The 16,880-nt window shown below is 46.7% G+C and overlaps 2 protein-coding genes across 11 annotated transcripts in view; both read right to left on the minus strand.

The window, feature by feature from the left end:
- Positions 1-10,088, minus strand: part of Tmod (tropomodulin) — a 68,894-nt gene extending 58,806 nt beyond the window's left edge. For 3 of the 9 annotated variants that reach the window (XR_013087105.1, XR_013087106.1, XM_076826913.1), the window contains exon 1: positions 9,466-10,084. Coding sequence is in view for 6 of the 9 variants with exons in the window: in XM_076826913.1 (XP_076683028.1) it covers positions 9,466-9,639 (174 nt within the window). In the remaining 3 variants the exon portion in view is untranslated. Of the gene's footprint in view, positions 1-9,465 lie in introns of all 9 variants that reach the window. The other 6 variants (XM_076826917.1, XM_076826918.1, XM_076826915.1 and 3 more) reach the window with 3 other exon arrangements.
- Positions 10,089-10,614: 526 nt separating this feature from the next.
- On the minus strand, positions 10,615-12,585 carry LOC143376492 (methylthioribose-1-phosphate isomerase). Of its 2 annotated transcripts, none has more exons than XM_076826925.1 (5): positions 12,230-12,585; positions 11,905-12,140; positions 11,679-11,833; positions 11,340-11,548; positions 10,615-11,263 (listed from the first exon to the last, which is right to left on the minus strand). In XM_076826925.1, the coding sequence occupies exons 1-5, from the start codon at positions 12,359-12,361 to the stop codon at positions 10,982-10,984; spliced, it is 1,014 nt and encodes a 337-aa protein (XP_076683040.1). In that variant the 5' UTR covers positions 12,362-12,585; the 3' UTR covers positions 10,615-10,981. The 2 variants fall into 2 exon arrangements, with proteins under 2 accessions (XP_076683040.1, XP_076683039.1); XM_076826924.1 differs by having other exon boundaries at positions 11,625-11,833; positions 12,230-12,583.
- Positions 12,586-16,880: the final 4,295 nt, after the last annotated feature.

A 16,880-nucleotide genomic window follows, 5' to 3' on the forward strand; every position in this document is an offset into this window, starting at 1 on the left:
CCATACATCCTTAAAATTCAGCTTCCTCAAATAAATCTAACTAAACAGAGCAATCACCAGAGAAAACGAAAGTACCACGATTCATACATAACTCGATACTGAAACCCCGCCATCGAGTTTCCCAAAACAATTCCCAAGTCGCCCTGCACTCTGAAAAGGGAGCGCAGCACAGCCGCGCAGTGAAGCAGCCCATATACAAGCAGTTGCACAAAGTGGCAGCGCCGACCCGCTCGTTTTCATCGCGACAATCAATAACGCGACTTACTGCGCTTCCTCCTACACTTTTCGAATAAAACGATCATCTCTCGAGCGTTAGCGGGTCCACATTAATTTCCTCTAGATTGTGCACGCGCGCAGGGGAGCGCCGCGGCGGGCCGAGCTCGGTAAGAGGATCCCCGAAAATATTTCTGAACGGGTCCGAACGTCTCAGGGCCCGCCGGGTCCCGACGCTGTAACTCACATCGGGAAGGACGTTGCCAACGGACCGACCGCGATGGCTACCCCGCTCGCCCGTGCATAGGGAATTCCAATTCCGGCTGCAACAGGTCTAAATAGTAGCGGCGGGCACGCTACTCCGCCGACGAATATAAATAAGTCTGGCTGCTAGTAATGACGTGGGATTACGGCGGAGCAGACGCAGCTATCGACGTCAGACTCGCGACGCACGATTATCTATGGATAGGTCCATAAACGCTGGCTCGAAATATCTTTCGGATCGCCCGGCTCCAACTGTCCGGTGGCTCGCACCTAACGCGACTCACCTAAATGCATTTCTGTCAATAACGCCTGTCGACTCTTGACTTATGAGCACCAGCTCCATCGGGCACCCGATGACGCACTATTGGCGGAGCTCAGAAATCAGCCGAGTATTTCTGCCGAGGCTGCTGGGGTGCTTCGTTGCGGATGGTGTCTGTGCCTTTTGGATACAAGTTTCTCGGTGTACTAATTTCGGTCACCATGTACTCTTTTTTTTATATTGGATCAGAGTAGGTATTTCGTTGCTTAATATTCCGTGATTAGCACTGTTCAGAAGTTTGTAAGGAAAATTTCTACGCTAGAAGCGAATACGTTTTTAATTGGTGACTTCTGTGGCAGTCGACGTGCTAATTAAATTGCAAAGTGTTTGTTTTGTGAGAAAATTTGTTGAACAAAAGCTACGTGGTACTGAAGGCAACGTGTTGTAATTGGTCTCTTAATTACATATCTTGCTTTTCTACGGCAAGTACGAGGGATATTAGAGGTGGAGACTTTCTGATGAATATCAACGACGATTACTTTGTAATTTTAGAGTGTTTCGAGCGCATGACGCTGCGAATCGCGACAATTACAAGATCGGCGGACGCTCCTGTACGCAGCGAGGCCAATGAAGTCTGGGTCGACGATTTTGGCGGAAACATTAATCGTGCGCGATGATGTCATTGCGGATAGCAGCTACGCAAGGTCATCGCGGCGTCAACGATGCTGTCACGAGTAATTCGAGAGAAATCTACACCGTGTGCAACCGATTACAACACTTTAAAAACGACTTTCTACTTTCAATGGATCTCCTCCCTAGATGAGGTTGTTAGTATCTATATTCGCTATTGAACCATTCGAATCTGCACCGAGAATTTTCATAGTCAATTTTCTCAAAAGCGAAGGGATCTTATTTGACGTGTTCCACCTATTTTGCATAAAGTAACCACCTCCTTTGAAGTTTGTCATTACACTTCTACCAATCGATACGTATCAAGATACAGAGAAACCTGTTAACTAGGAAAGACGACTTAACTCGTGGAAATTTAACGCTTTACACTTCAAGTACTTCCGCCTTCCACACACGTGCCATTTGAAATTAACGGTACCTTGACTTTAGTATACTTTGAAAAGTGGAGGAATTCTTAATTCGTAGAATTAATCAGATAAAATTAATCTACCATATGACTTCCTAATCCGAAGACCAAACCACTGAATAAAAGTCTAAAATAAAGTTGAAGTAAACTTCAGAATTTTATACAGGAAGAGTAATTAGTAATTAGGAAGCGGTGGCGTAACGACAAAATACCAAGACGATTGATTATTTGTTTATCACGGCTGTTTGACAGCGGAGGATGTTACGAATGCTCAGAATTTTATCGAAGGTGTGAATTACAGGGGCTGCGGTGTCGTCACCTTACGATCTCCGAGGCGCAAGGTCGGACGGCCTAAACGCGGGTCGAGATTTTTGTCAAGACACCGTTGCCCGTGCCAAGAATTTCGCGATCCACGGGATACGTATTCTAATTGCACACCGTTCTTTCTGCGTAAGAGCGACAAGCGTGTCTCTGCCTCCCTCGTGTCTACGAGGTGTTTGAAAAATGGAGGACGCTTCGGCGATCGCTAATAGGTAAAGGAATAAATTCTGCATGATTTTCGACTTTGAGTAAAATTTTATTCGAGGTACCTAAAATGTGCGATCGAAAGAATAATTCAACAGGCAGTTGAAGGAACTGAAGGAAAAGTAAACCTAAATTCTATTACGTCATAGTAAAAACTTTCTTAATAAACTTCTAAAAATATGATCCAACCGAACAGTAATTTCTCGCTAAAAAATTAAAAAAAAAAACTTGTGTCTCATTATCCATATCATTAAGCTTTTACATTGCATATGAAATCTAACGTGATACTAAATCATTAACTATGCCACAGTATATACTACCTGCCATTAAATACCATGACAGGTTAATAAATCTACGCTAATATTCCCCACAAAGTTCCCGGCTCCAATTACCATGGCAAACTGTTTCTGTTTCAATGCAAATATCATTCTATACGCCAACCACGCTGTATTCCGCAAACGACATCCGCTTAAAATGCACTTGTTACCGAAGCTAGTTGTCAACTAATCATTACTCACAGTCGACACTGTCTCAAGATCCCCGGGGACGTCAGTCAAACCAGAAGCTCGGCTCCCGAAATAATTAACGATATCCAGATCTTATTGCTCACTGCACGACACGCCGCGTATATTGTAAATTAAGTTAAACGGGATAGACTCTACTGTAACAAATTGATCCGACCACTGAATGGAATTACAAGCTCCAGGGGGCACGCATCCGTACCGCTCCAAGTGATAAACAAGACTGACCCTTATCCAGAAAATTCAGGAACCAGGGATAGAGGGGATAATGTCACGCTGCTGGAAACTCTGGTGTCGCCGGTCCCTTACTGGCTAAATGGCCATTTCAGAACCAACAGCCTTCATACCCTGCCCCCTCCCATTCAGAGGATTACAAGACGGTCCTCGGGTCGAGGTGCAAATAAAGTCTGTAGGCTTGAAGAATATACCTTCGTTGTTTATGCAAGGTGAATGTCAACGAAACATGGAAACAGTGGCCACGACTGTTGGCTCTATGATTTTACTATTCTAGGATAAGCAGAGTCACGCTCTCTGCCAAAGGAAATTCTGTCCACTTTAACAATATAAGTTTAACTGTAAATTCGAGTATTTATGGAACAATGACAGCGCAATTTCAGGAAACGAGAATTGTTTTTTATAAAATATCTGACAACCATAGGTCCACAGTAATTTTCATTACTTAGTAAGATTATCTAAGAGGAGTCTTCCGTTGTATGAAGAATTCGTTTCGTCGTATAAACGCGGCAAGAAGAATCCAAGCGCATATTTCACTAACAAGTGAGAAACGTGTTAGTCCAGCTCGTTCTGTTTAATTAGCAGATGAAAAAAGTTCGAAATCGTGTTAAACAGCGACGGAAACGGCGGAGGAAAGTTTAAAAGTGATCGTCGTTTACGATTAATCGGAGAAATGTATAAGGAAGCTGGACGGGAAGGTCCACGCGTAAATTCGATGGCTCTTTCGTAGTTCGCGAAATTCGTCGCACAAATTACTCCCCGTGCTGCTGACGTCCAATTAATCATCGTAATTTTCAATTACTCGTCCGGTTGACAACTGTTGAATTATTTTCCAGCCCGACGGAGAAGCGATTTAAGTGGCTCCTCTTCCACCTTACGTTGCTGAGTTAGCGTTACACAATTTACGTTGCTTGTTTCGGGCTTCCTTCGGAGAAATAACCAATCTGTGGTTTATTGCAGGGAAGAGAATTATAATTTCACGTCAACGACGTAATAAATTATATTTAAAGAAAAGGGCTTGAAAGGTAATAATAGAATAAGTTTCTTCACTCTCAGGAAGCAGCGCCAATGGATCGACCGAAGGATAAGTCGATTCACTCATAGATCTCATCTGACTTTCACATGTCCACGATCTTTTCTCCTATTTTATGGACAAACTTTTGCAGAGAGAAGAAATAGGTTGGAATACAATATTACCGTCAAGCACCCAGTTCATGATCAGATCCCAATTCCTGATCAGTTTAGGAAAATAAACCAAATAACAAGCTTATTATGATACAAATTAATTCTACCAAATTACTAAATAATTATGTAGTATTTTGAAATTTATACGCAAAATTTGGTAGCTCATAGTAAAACGTGTGAAGGTGGTCAGAAACTGCTCCCTCTGCATTTTCCACTTTCAAAGTTAAATTATAAAATAATTAATATTATATGTGCACTTTTGTAATACCAAATTAAAGATAAAACGTAGATTTACTGAAATAACAAAAAATCTTTTAAATTTGGTTAAGTTTTCCCTTTACACGTTTAAAAACCCGCGACAGTTACTCTTAAGTGATCGGGAACTGGGTTCTTGACGGTACTTTATATATTTCTCGCCGATAGCCGATCGCCGTTCGCTTACAATCTCCCAGCTACTACAACGCAGGCGTTCTAAGCGATTCGGAGTCCATTCCGCGGCGCGCTCCACCATCGCCAACGATCTTAATTCTCCACGGTACGTATTCGCATTTGCACGCCGTGTCACTGGAAGATAGCGAACACGAAAACGACCGCTGTAAAGCGTTTTTGCCGGCGGCTAACACGATGGCCGGTGAAATTTGCAAACCGTTGATTTAGAAGACGGATGGAGGGCAGGGAGAGGGAAAAGTTATGCCCAGCGGTGGTTGTCCGGGCATCACGCAACTCTTCGAGCTAGCATCACCTCATAAATCCACCGCGTTTTACCTTAAGGCGAGATTAATAACCACCTAGCATCGTATTTGCATTTAAGCGCGGGGCTAATACGCGTCAACCAGATTGCAGAGTATTTTGTCCTCGTGCAGCACAGTGTCGGTATAAATCCCCCTGAACAATCTGCTTCTACCCGTGCACGGATTTGTCGCCGCGAGCAGAATTATCTTCCGAACGAAATCTATTCGAGACCGATGCGAAAAGCCTGCCCGCGATTGATACAGCTTTTAAACTGGGACCTGTGTCGCTGAACGCCGCCTCCTATTTCTTTCGAGTCTCAAGTCAGAGAGGTAGAATAGCCTGTCGAAGATTAAACGCTGTTGTCCTACGAATGATGATGAGTTCACGATGCTGAATGGGGTCTGCGACGCAAACCCATGGTTATTAATATCACGAGTCCTAAAAGGTATAGACAGAAGAGATCGAAAGGGCCCTCGAAAATCCAAAACTCCACTGAGCAGGTCCCAACGTCAAAGTCCATCCTCCATCGAACTCCATCGCGAGCAAGTCCACTCGAAACAAGCGCGATGGAAGAAAGCTGGATACGAATGGCTTCCAGCAGATATTCCAGCTGATGGATGTTAGAAAAATCCACGGAGACGGTTCCGCCCTCGTGTTCTATTTTAAAAGCGCGTCAGCGCGGGCTGTCGATCTCGCGCGAGTCCGCGGCGCTTGCAGGAACGTAGCGAGGCGATCTATCAAAGGAACGTCTCGGATTCGAGGCGAGAAGCTGCTAACTTTAAGTCGCGCGGCTGGACTCCTCGTTGCTCTTTTGCGAAGCGCGAAGCAATCGTTGGCCGTTTAGACGCCGACGCGACGGCTCCAGCCGCGTTTGCTCGACTTAAGCGGTCCCATCTGCAGGACAAAAGGACGATTATCTGTTCTCGTTTGCGCCGGCACGCCGATTCAAAGTCGCAAATTGCGCGCCTCCGCTCGATCCAGCCAGCCCGCCCCCACACCCCTCCGTTTGTTCCTCATAATTGTCCTCGCGTCGCTGTCCGAGCGAAAAAGTCAATCCTACACTCGATCGAGTCCGTTTTATACCCTATAATGGAACCGCGCGAATTCATTCAGCCGCTTCCTGTTTGCTATTTTAGTCTGATAGATTTAGTGAGCCTGGCAGGGAGAGGGAGGGGGCGAACGTAGGTAGCGGACCGAGGAAACGAGCAAGTATAGAAGCGTAACAACTGTACCACGAGGTGAAATGATGATACAGAGAGGGGGATCGGATGATTTTTCACGAGAAGGGACTAATTACGTTGAAAATATGAGATTAAGGATCTGGGTTAGGTCTGGGTTTCTTGGGAAGATTGATTTTGGAAATTCGCGGGGTGCTCGGGCTGCGATGAGATCTTTAATTGCTCCCATGCTCCTCGAGCAGGAAATTGATAGCGCCAATTTGTACGTATATACCCGATGCATTTTCGAAACGTAATACTTGCTCGATAACTGGGGCTTCGCTCTACACTTGTTGATCCATAACGGTAACGACGGAAACCTACCTACAAGACGGATGTCGGGAGAATAGAAAGAAGACAGAGAACGGATGACGTGGATATTAGAACATCTGTTAAAACAGTGTCAGGGAGCTGGGGAGTGCGTTCAGAGCAGAAGGCAGCTGGAAAAATACAGACACAATGTGCCGGTTTAAAGAACATAAAAATATTCAGCTAATTCTGCCTCCACTTTCTTGCAACCCTTAACTGCAAAGAATTTATTGAAAGTAATCGTTGCTCGGAACTCAGTGATTTATTAATCAAACCTGATCCACGTTGTAAACACCCCCTGAAAAGCTAGCAGCCCTGTTGCCTCGGCGACCTTACCAGCGAAATCCGCGAGACTCGCGCGAAAATAACGCGTGGCCCGCGAGACTCGGGGGTACCAGTCTCGGGAAGCATTGCCGCGTTAGATAAATATTTATTTAATTAAAGCCAGCGCGGTCGGTGGGATCGCTCGAAGATTTCAATAATAACTCGGCGGATCGGTAGGCTGGCAAGAGGATAATTTCAGCCGGTTGTCGAGCGGACGTTCCATATAGACGTGTCGAAGATAGACATAGTTTTGGGCCGTCCAGGAGCATTAATTCTGAAACACGTGCGCGGCCATGCTGCACGCGGCCGCCTCCCAGCCGCGGATAACCCGAGAGTAAATCATCCCCATCGTTATTATCATTCCCGCGAAGCGAGGGGGCAGCCGTTGAATTATCACGCCGCATAAATTTCTGCCCCTCGACCCCTTCAATGGAGAAAGAAGGGAATTGACTTCGATTGTGCGCCGCTTGATGGAAAGCCCGTTCTTCCCGTTGCCGAGGAATAAACGACTTTCGCCAAGAAGGACGAAGGGAGAAATCGCCCCACTGCCGCAAGTGGCGAGTAGCAATAGTCGGACAGAGGTGGTCAGTAGGAGAAAGGATGATTATAAAAGGGGCTAATCAGGCAACAGTCGAGACATATATCAATTTACAACGAGCCTGGCGGGTATTCATAGAAGAGACGCCTATTCGACGGTCGCGAGTTCAGCGCGGATATAGATCACCGCGAAACATAACGCGATTATTGTTAATCGGAAGTCCCAATCGCGAACGGTGCTCGACGAGCATTCATCAGGCGGATTTACGTTCCGCTCGTTTCTCCGTTCGAAGCGAGTTCGCTGCCAGATCTAAAACCGTCTTACCGACAATGACGTAGAATCTGAGTAAATCGCGCCCGTTGTCCCTCATTTCGCGTTAATGCCGGCCGGACTAATCTTTCTTATTCCGCGTTGCAGCGCGTCGCTTTGTCGCGTCCACTAAATCTCGTCCCTCCAGCGGACCTTCGTCGTTAAACATCCAGCGCGCTCGCTGCTGAAGGATCGAACGCCCGGAGATGCTCGGCTCCTGTGTTTCGCACGTTCCTGGGGTGAAGTCTTCGAGATTCTGTGTGAAATTGAGCTCGGAGAGAAGGGAGAGCCTGGTAACTAGGGTAGTTCGCGAACGAGAGAAACGTTGCATCGGGGAATTGCTACTTTGGAGGACCCGAGGAGCTTGAGGGAAGTAAGTCTCTCCGAATCTTGAGCGAAGTAAATTCAATGTATATACTCGGGGTAAAACTTCGTAAATTCTATTTGAATCGGAGCGTAATTAAAAGTATGACGCACGCGGAAGGTTGCTTGGTAAGTGAACCTAAGGCGCGCTAGAATTCTTCCAGGGCAGAAAGCAAATGGCCCTCGATGCAATTCCGATCAATGCACAACCGAGAACATTGTGGAATTTGCAGGAAAGGCAGAGCGCAGATTATCTACCCTTCCGACGGAAGTCCGAACAAAGAAATTCGCCTCCCCGATAACGATATCTCGTTTAATTCAGCCACCACTTGCCTCGACGACTTTATCGCAACCGGTTGCACGATTAATGCCCCAGTTTTACGAATTGTCCGCTTCCAGCGATAATTCTACTCGCCCCGCTTCTCTGCTCGCATTTCCATGAATATAAAACCCAGGCTCGCGGAAAGGGATTACCTACGCATCGAAGAGAGGAACCTAGATCGACAAGTAAACCATCGGAATTAGAGAACCAACTGTCGGAGCTTTTGTTCCGAGTCGAGCTAAACACTGGCGCCCGTGTTCGCCAATATTTTCGGTCGCTGTTCGTTATGTAACTAATAAAGAGATACACCCAAGCTTCTTAATTGCGCGCACAGTTATTCGAGCGTCCTCCTGTCGACTCGCCGACCGAATTATTCAGAGAAAAACGGGCTCCCAACGAACGAAACCTAAACCCCCGTTCGTTCCGCGGGGAATAAAGCGCGAGATCGAGGGAAGAGGATTTCGAAGCCAGAGGAACATGTAAATAAGATACGCGTGAGAAAATTTGAAATTAACATCCCCCCGGAGGAGGGGGGTAGTCGTCGTTCGCCAAAGGAAAGCTCGGAATTCTGTTAGCGCGCGAGTTTATTCACTGTCGGCGTAAAGCAGGCATAATGCCCGAGGCGCGTCGAGCGCGGTTACGCGCCAAATAAAGTTGGTAAATCCCGCCGAAATCCGCGATCGAAATAAGTCCGTTTATCCTTGACGAACATCAGAATGAACCGTGTAGAATACTCCCGCGGTGGCTCCGCGCGAAGGAACGAGCTTCTGCGTTTATTTCTGGCGAGCGCGAATCGCGTGCCGAAACTCCGCCGACGAGCGCTTTAAATCCCTAATCGTATCTCGAAAGCCCAGGGATAGCGGCGGCGGGAGGCCGCGAAGAACGGGCGAGAAGCTAATGCGCGACAAACGGTCCTCGTAGTCGTAGGTGCGATTTAAGTACGCGTTGGTAAGCACGGGCCACTCGCGCGCAATAAACGCCCACGCAGGGGCGCCAGCTACGAGCCTTATAGCCCCTGTAATCGCACGTGTCACTTACGAATGTCGTCACTTACTTCTTGGATCTTATAGCTGGTCCTGATGGTCTTGCGTTTCGTCGTGGTCACCTCGTACGTCTCCTCGACGGTGGGCGCCCCTTCGTCCTCGTTGTTGTTCCCGTTACCGTTATTGTTTAGGACCGCCTCGACGTCCCCCGGGGCGCCGTTGTCCAGGGCGTCCGTGGCGTCCATCGTCGCGTTCTCCGTATCGGCTTCCAGGGTGAACGATCGGTCGAGCGACCAGCGGACAGTTTCAGAGATCGCTGGTGTACCTTGGACGGCTTCCCTGGGGCGACGGGGGACCACCAAACGGGGGGGGGGGCGGGCAGATGGCGCGATTCGGGTGGCCGCGGGTCGACCCGTGTGTCAGCCGCGCGAAAAACCTCGAGAAACGTACGAGCAACCACCGAGACTATTCCGGGATTGGCGAAGTTGCGCACGAAACGGAGAGACTGGCCGTACTAAAGCACCGCGGTTCGAGAAACCCGCGGCGAACGTGTTCCCGCGCGCCTTTCAACGGCGAAAATAGATTCTCAAGTTTTCCTGATGGAACTCCACGCGCGTTCGTGGCCGACGAGTGTCGATTTCGTCGTTCGCCGCCGCGATAAATCTGCCCCCGACACACCGCCTCCTGCACTCGCCGTCCCGTTCGAAATCACGCGCACAGTTTCCACGCTCGAACACGTCTGGGAGAGAAGCTCGCCGCCGCGACTGACACGATCCGACAGACTTATCGATCCAAGGGATAATCTATCGTCACCGGTGCCGGGCAGCGGTGTGGCTTCGGTGCGCGCTGCTGTTTCGCGCCGGAGTTCAATGGTTATTACGTTCAATCGAACGATCACACCGATCGGTGATGAGTCCGAGGGTTATTAACGCGCTAGCGAATCCACGGATCGTCGCGGTTGGAGGCGGTGACGCTGGAGCTTATATCTACACTTTTGTAACGCGCGAAAGTAAGTTAGCGACGCGCATTTAAATATAGACGTACGAACATGCGTCTGAACTGGCGTTAAAGAATCCGTTTTGTGTTAAAATTAAATTGTTTACGCGTCGGAAATGTTAAGACGAACGAGCGGGTACACCGGTTCGGTCGAGTTTCAAGTACGAACTGCCACCTGGTGAGTGGCGAGCCTATTACGCAATCGCAACATCCATTCGAGTATCGACTTTCGATTTATCCTGTATTTTTTTACAATCTCGATCTCGCCGATCGGCATTCTGCTTTAATACAATACAGGTGCTCGTTCGAAACATTTATCATGGAAAATATATTTGTAAAAATCACAGTGAAGTTAATAAGGCATTCCTAAACGCAAGCGCGTACATGTCCACGGCGTGATACATTTCCTCCCGCGTTCTCTCGAGGGTTAACCTTTCAAATAAGCGTAACCTGCCAACAATTTAATTGTAACATGAAGTTTTCTTTTAAATAAAAAACAGACCAGCCAACAATTGTTTTTAACATTGGAAGCACCAATTAATTCTTCGTAAATGCACCAATAAGCTTCCGTCGCTCGCGTCGATCTACACTTTATGAGTTCTCGTAATTCTTCAACTGTATCAGATCCTCGGGCCTGTAGACGCCCACCTCTGTGATGATCCCTTTGATAAGACTAGCCGGGGTTACGTCGAAGGCAGGATTCCAGCACTGTATCCCAGGCGCGGCGATTCGTTGGTCGTTTATGTGGGTCAGCTCCCTCTCCGGCCTCTCTTCGATAACGATGTGATCGCCGCTGGGGATGCTGAAGTCTATGGAGGTCCGTGGGGCTGCCACGTAGAAAGGAACATTGTGGTACTTAGCTACTATAGCGATCTGAAAGATTCCAGGAAAAGTTAGGAGCGTGGTAAACGTCCGGAAGCTAGTAAGAGCTACGAGCTACGCAAATTACCTGATACGTTCCAATTTTATTGGCCGTGTCGCCGTTGGCCGCGACTCTATCGGCGCCCACTACCACCGCAGAAATATTTCTGGACTTCATCAACGCTGCCACCATATCGTCGCAAATCAGGGTGGCCGGGATCTTCTCGTACACCAATTCGTACGCCGTTAGTCGCGCTCCCTGATTGTAAGGCCTGGTCTCGGAGCAATAAGCGTGTTCTGTAAATTTAATTAGTACTTGCAATTTTCTTGAATCTCCCGAGAGATTTAGAAACTAAAGACATGCAAACGTTACCAAGACTATTTCTCTTATGAAGTGATCTAATAACACCTAAGGCTGTGCCATAACCTGCTGTCGCAAGGCTGCCAGTATTACAGTGCGTCAGAACTCTGACGGAATTGTCGCCGTTCACGTTCTTCAAGATCTCTCGCGCCCCAAAGTCCCCGATAGCTTTGTTATCGGCGATATCTTTCTCCAGCATAGCCTCGATAGCGTCGAGAAACCTGCGAATCCCATTACCAACGGTACTGACACCGGTCCTGCGATCTATCCGCTTCGAGCTAGGCTTACGTACCTCCCCTTCATTTCCGCCACGCTAACGGTCTCATCCTTGCTCAGTTTATTAGCTAAGTGAATTAATTTGTCCGCCGCGAGCTTCATGTTAACGGCGGTAGGCCTCGCGGAGACCAAGTAATTTAATTTGCCCTCGACGTCCTGTCGCAGGCTCTTTTTGTCCGTGGGTTCCTCCCTTTTAAGCTCCGCTGCTAAACTCAGGCAACCGACAATGGCAATAGCTGGTGCGCCTCGAACCTGGAACAGTGAGTTAAAGCTCCCGTAAAAACCGACCGAACCGTCGGAGCTAACCGCGGAGGTGTGCAACTCCGCTGTCCAATGTGTACCTGCATTTTATTGATGACCTTCCAGCCATCCTCCACGCCGTTGACGGGGACGTACCGCGAGATCGCCGGCAACAGTATCTGGTCGAGTATCTCCAGTTTGCCGTTTTTCCATTTAATAGCCTGCAGCGTCATTTCGATCCGTCCAGAGGCGAACCTCGTGTCTTGGCACCAGGTGGAAGGGTACGGGGCAGATTCGAGGCGCGGCTAACAGAACCGCGGCTTCCTAGTTTCTGAATGAAACGGGAGCCCGTTCATTTGAAGCTCACGTGCACTTCGGACGGCCGTGACTCGAAGCCTATCGTAAACGCCTATCGTATCGCGAAGATATCACGTGTACCACGGCGCAGCTCGCGTGTGTGCATACGTACGAAAGCCTGCGCCAGCGACACCTGTCCAACTTACCAGGAAACTACGCCTTCCTCTAGCCGGAAGTCCTCTTCGGCGAGATTATTCAAATTATTTTGCCACACCGACGGCACCGCGGCTAGAAGTCTCAGCCGGGCTAGGAATACCAGGGAAATTCGAGGAATGTTTAATAACGCGAAACGAACTTCTGAAATAATTCAGCTACGTTCCCTTCGGTATTCTTTTGGACAGTCTTTGCGACGGAACTCGGGACCCGTGTCGTTCTACTTATCTCGCTCGGTTTAAGGAGCTTTTAACGAGCTTCCTGTACTTTCTATCATTTTTTTTTATAAACAAACCAATCTCCTCTTATTAATACTGTGCAGAATTTTTTTCAAGAGACCTGCGCTCCCTTGTGCACGCGGCGTCTTCGCAGAGTGTCCTGCGAAGCGGATACTTTGCTTGGGAGCATCTTTTATGATGAGTATTAGTAGTAAAGTGACGTTAAGTGGAGGTAAATTGTTTTGAACGTATCGTCAAGTAGCTGCGCGCAGAGATTTAATGTTTTTTATTCTATTTTGGTCGGCTCGTGGCATTAAGCAAGCCCGTGTTTTTAGCTAGCTCTATAAAACGATAAAACGGGCAATATAACGATAACAATTATCGAGGAGGCGCGGGTGCATACCGCGACTTTAAATGAAACGCGCTTCGCTGCAAAGGAATCGCTCTCATTCGCGATGCAATTCGTCGCTTTGATCCTTTATATGATTCCTATGTACATACGTGTGCTTGCCGGTGACCGAATACTCGCGGCATATTTCGAGTGCAAACTATCCCATTTACTTGCCGCGCTTTTTCAAAAAAAAACCTTTGCATTTGAAAACAGACTGTAGTTCTCAGCTGGCCTCACCTGTTCACGCGGAGGAACACATCTCGCGCTGGGAGTGTAATTCCGTCGGGTGAATTTCGATCGTTTTCGCGAGCTTTTCGTCTTTCGTTCCTCGCGAACGTTACTCGAAAGCAATCGCGTTTGAAGCACGGATGTTCGCCGGCGAAACGATCACGCACTTTGGACAAAGTAACGGCCACGCTGGGGCGCGGGATTGAAATTAAACCTTAAACGAAACACGCCCGGACTTTGCGAGGCTACTTGTATAATAAACGTTAGTTTGTAACCAAGTGTTTGTTCGAAGATAATTTTGTTTGCACGCGTGGGCGGAGGTATGCATAAGGTATATAACTATTGCTTCAAATATGCTAAAGATAATCCAGCGCTGTTATTGTAGCAACGAAACTGATTCTTCTATTTGGGGAATAGTTTGCAAGCAAAAAGCTGCCGAATATCGGAATTCATAGTACCCACTACCCAGGGTCCCGATTTCCATATAAATGGGATCTAAAGCCTCAAGTAGCCAGCCACCAAAAATTGCTGCGGCTCAAATCATTTGAATAATTTGATTAGCAGAATTGTCCTCCAGTAAGAGAACGAGGTGACTTATCAATTAATTCCTTTATTTATTGAACGAGATAAGCTCTTTGGTATACAAGAACAACAAAGATAAGAGCACTGCACTGATTGCATACTTACGATTAGCGAAATATCGTGTCGTACGCTAGCAGAATCACTGTGGCGACTGCATCAACTTGTAACGGCTGAATATCCCATAAGAATTAACATTCCAGATAGATTACAAACACGGCCTCAATTTCATTTACACGCAGAAGTCGCGGAATACAAGTGGCTTAAACTGGGACAGACCTGAACTGGAACAGAGATCTGGTACGGTCTTAACTGAGACTTGCAATTGCAATGAATTGCACTGCCTAAGAAACTGTGTAGTCTTTCAAAGAATCTTGAAATGACAATGGAGCACAGATTTAGGAAAGCGTGAGTCAGATTCGGTAGCACAAAGGATGACGTAGGAAAAGTTTTAAGTGCGATTAGAAATATCTGCGTTCCGGACGCAGAGATACACAGAGATAACACTCTGCAAATTCAAGCAAAAATAGTTCCCAGAGCTGGAGTAACGATATTAATTTAATATACGCAGGAAATTAAAGAGAAAAACCTCTGGCAAGAAAAAAATTATTATTTAAAGGGCCAAGTTAGCGCCAGAAGGTGCTGGAAGTCTACCGTTGTTAGACCACGAGCGGCAAAGTTTAACGAAGGAATAGTAAGAGGAAATTTCAGATATCTCTGCCATCGAACTACTCTGGCCTCGTAAAGTATTACAACGAGGGATCGATCAGTGAACGAAGATTACTGAATTCTCGTCGGAAGGTATTAATTTGATCGATGCCCGTGATCTCGCGTCGAGCTTCGTTCCATCGCTAGCAACGGCTAATTGTAAGGAACTTGTCATCGTGCCTCCTTAAAGGAAAGCAAATAACTTTGTGCGCCGAGCTCTGGAGTTGCAGTTAGTAACGCACGAAATGCCGTCTCAATGCTTCCATCGCGATATCTGTGCTGTGAAGTTCGATTCTACGAGCAACTCTTTGTTCAATACTGTGCGTCGAAGGAGCGGGCGCGGAGTTCGATTTAAATTTCATTTTCTGCTAAAGGAAAGTTACGCTATTCTCGCGTGCATGTAAATTTATCGACGAATATTTATTGGTCGGAGCTGGGAGTTACGTTAATGGCCACTGATAAAAGAAAGAGAAAATAAAAAGCAGAGATTGAAGAAGTGAAGCGCAAGGGCATGTCTGTCGAACCAATGGCTGCGCTTCGTTTTAAAGAAGTTAAAGAACAATCTCTCCGGTGCTCGAAATTATTTTCGTAACTGAAAGACCGTAGAATGTAAGGAGCATCGCGCGAGATAAAAGTCACGTGCCCTCAATCGTATGACTTCGCGTCCTCGATCGCCAAAAAACGATGCCGCGGCATTGTTGACAGGAAATATTCGAGCTGTTTCACGAAGTGCTTGATCGCCGACGAATCTCTATTTGTACATTCACTTAAGCGCGTCCCCGCAAGCGAATTCCAATGGTATCCCCGAGATGTTCGCAACAAGTTGGGTCTTCTGATCTTTGGACAATTATAGAATCGCTGATAAGATAATGACGAATAGTTACAGCCTGTAAGGCGGTGCTTTCCAAATCACAAAGAAGGTGCGCACATTACACGGCTCGTAAGCAATTGTACAATTTTATTTCCTCAAACGAATAAAAGCACCGGAACGCGAAGCGTGAATTTTTTTTTACATAATGCAAGTGTGAAATGGAATAGGTATGTGCATTTGAATACAAGCGTATTTATAACGTTCGGAGTGCGAAATAAAGTTCACCGAAAAATATTTATAGCCTCACGCTCCGCGGATCGTGTTAAATCGTTTGTAAATGGAAATGGCCACCACAAAGCAACTTCACCGCACATTCACGGGCGTCGTGTTCATAAGTCGATATTTTTACCTCTTTATTCGGAAACGAATTTAAAGTGGACCTCGCAGAATAATCACTGTGAATCAACATTATTAAAACAACGTACTACTTAGCTTCTCTGTATACGTACTTAGGAAGGCATAATATGAGGAACTGAGAGCAGAGACGGACTAGCCCGCATTTTTTTTGTTGCGAAATTGAGTTAGTAGCAATAATGAATTCCAATAGACTGTACTAATCACATAAAATGGGAAAAAAAAATTTTTATCAATGTGGGTTAGTCCATTTTTGCTCTGAATGCCTTTCCTCGTACTCGAAAATCGTCACTAAGTTGATACTAGAATCGAAATTAAAAGAACTAGCTAATTTGCTCTGTTTAGGAGTGACAAGGGATCTAAAATGTGGTGGAATTAAAAAAAAAATATTAAAATGTCCAAACACGTCAACAGCGCTGCAATAACAGAACTGAAAGTTGAAAATGAAAAGGTTGGCTGCGTGTCGGTACCTATACTCCAAACTACATCAGGGAGAGAGAAACGAATGATCTACACAAATTCATATTCACTTTAATTAAATATATCTATGTACATTATAGGTACATCGTAATACATTTACCATTATGACGACTGTACAGCTTAGCAGCACTTTCAATACTGTTCACAAAAATACATCGCATATAAACGAGCAATTCAGTTTATACGCAAGGTCGGCCCAGGACTTGCGACCGGACAGAGCGTCTCTATTCTTTCTTTCCTTTCGGACCCCGTGGCCCCGAAACGCAGGATTATGTACAAAAAAAAAAGCGATTTCGGCCCGAGTCGCAGGTCGGGCCAGAAGAGGAAGGAACGTGCCACGAGAAAATGTATGATCTTGCCAGGGATGGAAACTGCCACCGGAAACCACCGTCGACGGCAATGTTTCGCAAACA

The sequence above is a fragment of the Andrena cerasifolii genome, chromosome 14 (genome assembly GCF_050908995.1).
Source record: "Andrena cerasifolii isolate SP2316 chromosome 14, iyAndCera1_principal, whole genome shotgun sequence".
Lineage (NCBI taxonomy): Eukaryota > Metazoa > Arthropoda > Insecta > Hymenoptera > Andrenidae > Andrena > Andrena cerasifolii.